Genomic DNA, 10,449 nt, shown 5'->3' with positions numbered 1-10,449 from the left:
TGTATATGCCTGTTAGGTCTAATCGGTCTATAGTGTTGTTAATTTCCTCTATTTCTTTATTGATCTTCTGTCTGTTGTATCCATTATTAGGAGTGGGATATTAAATTCTCCTACTGTTGTAGAACTATTTTTCCCTTAAATTCTGTCAAAGTTTGCTTCACATATTTTGGGGCTCTTTTAGTTCATATATGTTTATAATTGCTATATCTTGTGATGAATTGAATATTTTTCAGTATACAATGGCCTTTTTGTCTCTCATAAACTTTTTTGACTTAAAATATATATTTTTTCCTGACGATAATAAAAAACTTTCTTTTCTGTAGTTTTCGAAGTTATTTTCTTAGTGGTTACTTTGGGGATTATAATTAACATCCTTAAATTTATAACAATCAAGTCTGAATAATTCCAACTTGGTTTCAAAATTAGATTTTCCCCCTTCCCCAGGGTTTTTATTTCTTGATGGAAGAAGAATTTGTGTTCAGCCACTGTTTTGACAGATTTTCTTGAAAGCCAGCTTAAAAACAACAACAAACACAACAAAACATCTCTCCACTCTTTGCAGATGTGCTGGAGCACATCTTTAATGCTTAGCCAGATAATTTACGATTCTCTTTCAGCCCTCACTACCTACGTGGAGTTTACAGATCAGCCAGTGGTGAAAACTTAGTCTTCTCAAGTTTTTTTTTTTTTCCTGAGCATTCTTTTTTGTCTTAGGCATGTGCATAGCTTTGAAAATTCCCAGGGGTGCACTAGAGCCTTTAAATGCCCTAATTTCCCAAAGAAAATCTTTCCCTAGGTTTTCCTCCCTGGCTTTAGGTTGAGACATATATATATATATATATATATGATACATATATACACACACACACACACACACACACACACATATCTCAACCATAAACTTTGGCCCTAGGTGACTGTAGGTTTTTCAATCACTGTACAACGTTTTCAAGCAATGCCCACCACTTTTCCGTCCTGAGTGGTTTCCAGGTTAGGTAAAACAGACATGAGGGCCTTGTTCAGGCATCCTCCAGAAATGTTAAAACAGACAAGCACAAAATTAATTTATCCACATAAAATAATTTGTGAGTAAGATCTGCTCTGTTCTCTCTGGAACCGGGATTAGGGTCCCATACTGCGAATGTAGGCTTCTATCTTCAAGACTGTCACCAAGCTGCAGACATGGTGGGACAAGGGCAAGTGAAAATGGCACAAAGTTTTCATATCATTTCAAAGTTGCCTTTGTGTTGAGTCACCATTCTCTTGGTTACTGTGAACATTCGATCATTTTCCAGAGTTTGGACAAAGTTGGTCTCAAAGTCTCTGGTTGTTTTTTCCATGTTTGTGCAGAGGGATGGGAGCTTGGAGCTGGCTACTCCACCACTTTCCTCACATCATTCCAATGGAGCCTTCTTGATTCTCTCACTCTGGACGGTCTGACTTACTCTCCATTCAGATGTTCTTTACCCAACATGACCAAAACATAACTCATGGTATTTCCTTCTAACCTGCTTCTCTTTTCTGGGTCCCCTTTCTGGGAATGGTTAGATAATTGTCTCAGTTATTCAAGCTGGGAAGCTTTATCTTTTCTCACTTCTTTGGTAGGGTGATAGTCAATTACCAAGTCCTGTGGATGTAATGCAGCCTTTGCAAAATTATCTGATCATTCCTCTTATCACTAAGCTCACTATTTCTGCATTAGCTCAGGCTTCTGTCATCTTTCACTTTGATTCTTGCAATGCCTCCTGCCTGGCTGGTTTGTATCCCCTTCTCCCTCTCTCCACTTGTTATGTGTATCTGCCCAAAGCAGTCGTGCTTACCCCTAGTAATCCTAAAATAAATGTTCATTTTCTATCTCCTGCTCGTAGAGGCATAAGCTCCTTTAGGACAAGGTCTGTGTATATCCAGCCCTGAAACAGTGTCCAGCATGTAGCAAGATCCGATTCCTGAATGTCTGAAACAGATCCACATACTAGCCCTTAGAGTGATACGACATTGTGTAGTATACAGATAGCAAGACAGAAACCAGCAAAATGTCTTCACTCACAAGCACCAAGAGTATTATATATATATATATATATATGAGGGTACTGAAGAAAGTTCATGGAAAAATTAGAATTACAATAATACAAATATTTTCATGAACTTTTTGAAGTATACATGACTGTTTAGAAACTTTAAAAACTAAATTCTCTTTCTTGCTTCTTCATCTTTGATTTTGAAAATCCTACTCATTTTTCAAGGTCAATTTTATTTTTGACCTTCGCTAGCCCCTACCCATGAAACATATACTTGCCAGTTCAGCACTAAATTACACAATAATTGGAAAATCCCTTTATTGATCATAACACTCCTCCCACCACAAAAGGGAGGGATGCAAAGATGTTAGGAGAGAGGCTCATTGTTAACAGAAGCTACAAACAAAATGTAGATTCACTGACAGCGCCCTACCCCCACCAGTCATTCATCACTGACTTGCTCCATAATGTACTGTCTTATGGTGGTTATGATTAGATATTGACTGTGAGTTTTGTCGTCCTATTAGATTTGCATTCCCTGAAAGTAGTAACCTTCATTCATCAGTTTTGTATTTACCAAGAATTCACAGTTCAAGCAGACATACAATGCATATTTCCCCACATGAATGTTCATGGGTTGTGCAATCATGCCTTGGTCTGTAATTGACTCAGACTTATGGAAAAACTGTACTATGCTAGAACTTACTTTTATTTTATATGTCTAATATTTTGATGCAGTGTTCTTATACCTGAATAAATCATAGCCTAAATGACAGTGTTAAGAGAACAATGCGCTCTTCGCTCCCTGAGGAATCTTGTCAGCTGTAGAGGGGTTCCTGCATTGCACAGTGCTTTCTCGTTATGCTCTGGAGGCTGATCCCCAATTTGGCCCGTCCAGGTGGGGAGAGCACCCCGCACATGAAGAGGCTCTGCTCTCATACTCAAGGCAGCAGCCAGAGCCACACAGTGGACGTTTGTGAGCCTGCTCTTTGAAAATAAAGAAAGAGAACATGTTTGACGGGAAAAGCCATCCGTTTTACACTCCATCTCCCACACTGCTTAGTAAACAATGAGACTCGATGCACATACATATTATGTAGCTACTTGTACCCACTAAGTACCTTTCTGCCAAAAAATAGAAATGGTTTCCATTTATTTTATAATTTCTAATACTCAATTTTACGACATTATCATATATCACCCACAGGTAGTTTGTAGGTTCCAAGTTCCCAAATACTTAGACAGTAGAGTTCTGGCTGCTGAATGAGACTGGCCATTCACAGTGGAGAAGTGCAGGGGACTCGAGGAGAGGGACTGCATGAGACACTTTGTGTCATAGCAGATGACAGAAACAGCTTGAGACCAAGGCTTGCAAACCCAGGAGTGCCTCTCTCACTGCACTGTCTCCTTTCCTGCTGCCTGGATGCAGCTGCCTCAGCCTCGCTACATGACCCTGGAATGCCCCAGGCCACTGGCATCTGCAAGGCTCAGCTTTGAGGCTGTGAGGCTGCTATGGAAAAGCATGGTGTGTCTGGCAGCAAATAAAGTTTGATTTAGGAATATGGAAAATTTCTGTTCTTGCCCGGACAGGCTTGTCCTAGGCTCAGTCACTACCAGAAACAAAGAAGAAATAATAATTAAAGAGGTACACACTTCATAGTACATACTTTAGTTTTTCTCAGGATTCTGAGGAACAGACTCTTCAAACAATCTACCAATGCACTCAAATGCATCATAGGCAGTAGATGACCCATGGACAGCATTTTTCAAAGTACTTATTCCAAACTGGGCTCGGATGGAGTCTGGAGACAGTAGTCGTGCTTCTTCTGGGTCTGTTGGACCCATCAATCGTCTCCACTCTGCAACTGCATTCCACTTGGTCATAGCCATGACCAAGGATGGACCCCTGCAAATAATGATACTTTTGGAAGATGTGGGCTATTTACAACTGTAGAGATTACATACACAGCTAAAGATAGAGTGCCACAGCTTGGTCCCCAGCATTGCAACTTTGTGTTCCTTTTTCTTCCTCTTCTAACTGGTTTTTGTGCTAGATGAGTGCTTGAGTGTTGTAGTTTAATTCTAGAGAATATTTGTCAGTGGAGTCTTTATTTTTTTCTACTTTGGGGTCCAGAAATACAGACATTGTGGTGGACCCAGAACTTGTTGCTTCATGGTTGCCCTTCAGCGTCTAACCCCTTCAGGGATTGCCTCCACTGCACAGAGCTGCCTTGCTCAAGCCACCCTCACTTCAGGTGGCCCACCTCCAATGACTGATGTGATTGTGTAGAAGCCTGTTCACTTCAGCCAACACAGGACAGCTCTCATGGGCCAATCTAGCTCTGGTCCAGCCTGCACTGCATCGTGACATCCCCTTCTTCCCCGTCCTGTTTCCTTACCCTCCTTACACACAGTGCCCTTAATCAACAGCCAGAACACGAAACTCTGTCTGCTTCCCAGGGAATGCAACCCACAATAGAAATGAAAGATAATGTGTTTTCTAAACCATCATGGTACAGTTATGCAAAGACCCTAGGCTTCTGCTTATTATTTATTTGTATCTAATCACTATTTATATTCCATTCAGTCTTTTGTCTGGACTCTATACATTCAACTTTTCTAAACTCACTGACAAATGGTGAGGGACTAAAAAAGAAAGATGTGCATTTAAAGAGGCCTCTCTCTTTCTCTCTTGCATATATTTGCAATTATGTATAGTTTTTGCATATATATATATATATATATATATATATATATATATATATATGCAATAAATTTTAACTCAAAGTAAATTAGTAAGGGTGTTCAAATAACTGTGAACTCTAGCTCCAGGCAGCAGGCTATTAAGAGGACACACTCTCGGGCTCAAGGCCCAGCCATGCACTAGCTGTGTGACTGTGAACGAATTCCAGCACTGGTCCTCTGTTCCCTCATAGCCAAAGTAGAAATTTTAGTAAAAACTACTTCCTAGAGTTGTCATAAGAGCTAAATGAGATAAAGTGTATATAGCTCAGCACAGGCCTGGCATTAAGTAAACACTCAGTAAATATTAGCCTTTAATTCCTATGCAGTGATTGTAAAGGAATGTGTTGCCAGGAACAGATCCGTAATGTGGAAGGAGGAAGTTTTAAAACAGCGTATTTAGTATCGTAATATTCATATATTGTGTATCCATAAGAAATTTGACAAAGTATCTACACATGTAAAAGAGATGTGAATAATGACAGCTAACGTTTGTCAAGTGCTTAATATGTGCCACACACTGTTCCTAGTGCTGACAATGTGTCAATTACTTAGCCTGTGGGGAAGTAAAATTATTATCCCCATTTTACAGATAAGAAAACTCAGGCACAGATTAAGCATGTTAGCAAAGCAGGAATTTAAACCACAGCCTCTATATCTAACGTGAAGACCTAAAGAAAAGAGGAAGGAAGGAAGAGGAAGACGGAGAAGAAGGTAGAAAGGGAAGGAAGGAAATAGAAAGAAAAATGAACCCTGAGAGTTAATAGGATGTCTTTTCATGAATGAGATTAGACATTGTTTCAATTAATTTCTGTATCTTCAAAGTTTCTATAGTGAACATTTACTACTTTTATGATGCAAAGAAGTATATATATATATATATCAGAAACTTACTCAGATAGCATTTCCAATACATCTTTATAAAAGTCTTTTCCTGTTATTTTTGAGTAAACTTTATCTGCTCGCTCTCGAGTTAGGAGCATTTCCTTCACCTGTGTCAGATCAAATCCATTCTCCTTAATACTCCTTAGGATCTCCTCTAGGGAAAACAGATATTTGGTAATCTTGCAGATTGCTCCACTTTTGCTTTATATTCAAGTAGATTGCAATAACTAAGGAAAATGATAGTTTTACTTGCATACTGTGTTTTAAAAATCCAAAACTATGCTAAACTAAATTAAACTTAAAGAGCACCAAACTGACATTCAGAAAAACTTTAATATGTTAATATAGATGTTCAGTCTCTGAGATCCACCTTTCCAGAAACCACCTGAAACACCTGGTGGACTACAAAAGGGGGAGGAAAAGGGATGGGCTCTCATGCTAAGAATAAAGACATGTTTTCACCTCCATACTACAAATGCTTACGAATTTCTTGCTAGGTATGAATTGAAAGGGAAATCCAACCTGAACTCTTCTCCTTCAGGAAGCAGAGTGCCACCGAGGGAATTAAATAAAATAAATCTCATCGAAATCTTGCCAACAGCCTACATTGTAAGGACTACATTCTGGAGACAAAGTTGAACCAGGTGAGAGACAGAACTTTCTGGTAAAGCAGCCTGTTAGCTCCAGATCAAAAGACTTAGAGGTCCTGGGGTAGGTGCTGAAGGCAAGCGTGATCATAAGCCACAGAAAGCCTGAAGAAGGCTGGACTTCTGCTGAAAGGGAGACAGCCAGGATCTTCCCTGAGACAGGCAGTGCAGATACAAATGTGTGTGAACAGATATTAATTGTCTGATCAGAGAGCCAGGCCTCTGAATGCATCATGAGAAGGTGATCATTATTACAAAGAGTATTGTAGGACGTTCCTGGAACCACAGGCAAGAAAACTATGAACTGTCTCTGGGGAGGTCAGGGATGAGTTCTCAGAGATGCTGCCTTTGTGTTAACAATGGAGGAAATAAAGTGTGATCACCAAGCAGACAAATAGAAAAAGACAGTGCCCTCAGCGTGAGCAACATACACCAAGTTCAGGGGGAGAAAGAACGTGACAGAGTGAAAACCTACTGAAGCTGAAGTTGGTTAAGTAGTTAGAGGAAGGATTAGGAACAGCTATGCCTTGTAAAGAAATCTGGACAACAAGGAACATTTAAAGCATTCTAACTAAGCAGGAACATATTCAGATTTGTATTCTGGAAAGGTAATTTCCTTTTCACCATGAAGGATAAATTAGCATGGGGATGGGTACATGTGACATTGCAAGTAGACTGCAGACACAGTGTTTGAAGGCAGACACAGTCCTTAGAAGGCACTACGTCTCAAAAAGGAGGCATCTTGGAAAAGAAAAGTCACTTGCAGTACATGGGAATGGACAGAAAGGAAGCAAGTGGCTGAGGTTAATGTCCTAGATGAACAGCATTGCAGAATTAGATGGATTCCCCTCTACCAGGTCCTTACCTATCACAGAACCAAGAGAACATTCTGAACTGAGAAATTGAGCCAGACAACCCAAACCCTCACAAATCTTTACCGAACTGCCATAGAAGATAAAATTAAAATTAAAATTATTTTGCTGGTTAAAAAAACTTTTCTTCCTCCATCAAAGAAAATAAGTAGGAAAGAAGGAAAGAAAGAAAGAAAGCAGAAGGCTGACAAGTCCAAAGAAAACTGCAACACACACTCTAACATGAATTAAGCAGTTGGGACATAAAAAACACCATAAATCAGAACATCAAACTCAAAAGCAGAAACAGCCAAGCAATAAGTAGATGTGAAATAAAAGCTGACTGCTCTCAAGAGATAAATTAAAGAAAAAGATAAAATAAATAAACAGGAATAAAGACTAAAAGTTCTTAATAGAGGATATGACTTAACATATCCTGAGGAGATAGAGAACAGGAAAAAAAAATAGCCAAAGGCAGGAAAAACAAATAACAAGACTATAATATGGAAAGTGATGGATATAGAAGTTAGGCAAATTGTGTGTGTATTCGTATGTGTGTCTATGTACACATATGTGTATATATAAAATTAAATACTTTATATTTATTTAAGAAATTTGACTTTATCATACCAGACGAAGAGAATATTTTGAACTACAAATTAAGTCAATCCAAACCCTCAGAAACTGTGAGAGAATCCTCTCTTATATCCAGTGAAGTCCAGTAAAGGAGAAAATCAGAACAATGGAACAGAACTAATATTTGAAGTTATAAGCCAAAAAAAACCATCTTGGAATAAACGAAGACATTAATCCAGACATTGAAAGGGGCTAACATGGAACTAGAAAAATAAACCAAGAATAGTCAAATCTCAGAAATATTTTAGTAAAACTACTAGAGAGATAAGAAAAAATTCCCTGTTCTTCTGGCAAAACACCATTTCATTTAAAAAGGAAGGAAAATCAGGATGGCATCAGATCTCTTAAGGGCAATACACAAAGCAAGAACAGAAGTCAAGTAACTCAAGGAAAAAATGTGAGCCTAGAATGTTATAACTAGCAAATATATAAATAATGTATTTTCTAACAAAGTATGTTTAACACAACTTTAAAAGATGGGAGAACAGGGAGAGGGGAAAAAAAGTAGATTAAGTCCACTAATTGTCACAAAGGTCATTGAACATCATTTAAAGCAGAAAAAACAAATAGAAGCTCAAGTAAGGAAAGAGGACTCAGGTGTTTCTATGAAAGTAACTGCTGGAACAAACAAACTTCTCAAACACAAAAGAAACTGGAAAAGACCCACAGTGCAAAACGACAGGACATGAAAAATAACACATGAAGTAAGCATAACTTAAAGTAATGACAGAGTTTAAGGAAGGCATGTCATTTCACAAAAACATAAATAAGTTTATCTCGCCTATTAAAGTATTTTCAAAGCGATTCATAAACAAAAATCCAACCTTATTCTGTATATAAGAGATACACCTCAACAACGTGATTCAAAAAGTCTAAAAATAAATAGACAAAAATGTACCAGGCAAATGCAAGTAAAAAGAAAGAAGAGTGTGTGGTCTTGATGTCAAACAAAGCAGAGTTGAGGTTCCAAAGCATTAAGTGGGACAAAGAAGAACCTGTATAACGCTAAATGCCAAAATTCACCGTAAATAGTTATGAACACAACAGCCATCATTATAAATCAGAAACTGCAGAACAGTGAGCAACATACTAAAAATAGGTGGCTACCGCATCACCAGGAGACAAAGTCGTAGCAAGATGGCAAAAAATAAAGAAGATATGAACCCAGCAAACAGCAAGGTAAGTCTTATATTCAAACTTCACACCACGATATTAGAGAACACTCTATTTTCTCACACACACAGAATCTTCACAAAAATTTATCATATGACAGTTGAACAAAAAAATATAATTTCAATAAAGAAATAATGCAAACAACATTCCCTAACCACAACACACTAAAGATAGTAATAACAAAATAAAATTTCTCTTCCACCAGGACACGTTTTTAAAAAAACTTCATTGAAAATAAATTTATTTACTGAATAACTCAAAGTCCCAAGGGAAAAACAAACCAAAATTGGAAAACATCTAAAAAATAATGATAACGAAAATGCTATGCATTAGAATCTATGGGCTACACTTAAAGCCGTAATCAGAGGAAAATGTATAACCTTAAAATTTTATATCGATAAAAACAAAAGAATGAAAATAAATGAATTAAATATCCAACTCAAAAAGCTAGAACAACACCATCAGAAAACTACTAGAAAGTAGAAGAAAGAAAATAATAAAGATAAAACCAAAAATAATTTCTTAGAAAAGAGAAAAACAATAGAACTCATAAATCAAATTCTTGTTTGAAAGAAAACAAAATAAGAAATGGCAAAGTAGAAATAACCACAGAAACAGAGGAAATGTAATAATTATAAGAGATTACTTTGCAAACTATGTAGATGGAATGGATCATTTCCTAGGAAAATATAATTTAACAAAATTAACTCTTGGAGAGATGGTTTAAATAGATCAATTACCATAGAAGAAACAGAGAAAGTGGCCAGAACATTATCTCACAACAAAGCAATGGGCTCAGATGTTTTCAAAGAAAAATTCTAGCAAACCAAATACCAACTCCCGTGCTGCTAAAATTCTTTTAGAGCACTGGAAAAGAAGATGGTCACATATTTAATGAGTATGCCATTGTCATCTAAACCTGATAAAACCTTCACCAAAAATGAAAAGTACAGATCAATCTCACTTTTAAGTTTCAATGCACTTATCAAATGGCTAGAAGAGAGGAAATCAAATGTCCTCTTCACAAAGAAATGATTAAGTTTGGTAATGATGAATGTGCTAATTATTCCAATTTGATCATCACGCTTTGTATACATATATTGAAATTTAAATTCAACTCTGTACCCCACCAATATGTTTAATCAATACATTTCAATAAAAAGTTTCAATGCAAAAAATCTCAAATTAAATATAAACAAATAGAATTCAAAAGCATATTAAAAAATACATCATGACTACATGGAGTTTATACAGGCATGAAAGGATGGTTGAATGTTAGAAAGTTCATTAACATAATTTTCCATATTAATATTATCAATGGAGAAAAAACCCATCATCTCCATCAACTCTGGAAATAACTTCAGCAACATTCAATGCCATTTTTGATGACAAGAGAGACAGAGAAAAGGATGAGGAGGTACAGAGAGAGATTAAGATCGCAAACGACAAAGTTAATTGTTGGGTAGGGATGGAAGGATTCATTATTCTCTCAACTTT

At 37.1% G+C, this 10,449-nt stretch overlaps 1 protein-coding gene across 1 annotated transcript in view; it reads right to left on the bottom strand.

The window, feature by feature from the left end:
• Positions 1–3,686: 3,686 nt before the first annotated feature.
• NME8 (NME/NM23 family member 8) overlaps positions 3,687–10,449 on the bottom strand; it is a 62,553-nt gene continuing 55,790 nt past the window's right edge. The window contains exons 14-15 of the mRNA XM_063114702.1: positions 5,655–5,799; positions 3,687–3,924 (exon numbers count right to left, since the gene is read on the bottom strand). Coding sequence (XP_062970772.1) covers positions 3,687–3,924; positions 5,655–5,799 — 383 coding nt within the window. The remainder of the gene's footprint in view (positions 3,925–5,654; positions 5,800–10,449) is intronic.

Source organism: Cynocephalus volans, chromosome 11, assembly GCF_027409185.1.
Source record: "Cynocephalus volans isolate mCynVol1 chromosome 11, mCynVol1.pri, whole genome shotgun sequence".
NCBI lineage: Eukaryota > Metazoa > Chordata > Mammalia > Dermoptera > Cynocephalidae > Cynocephalus > Cynocephalus volans.
This window is presented reverse-complemented; position numbering and strand designations above follow the sequence as displayed.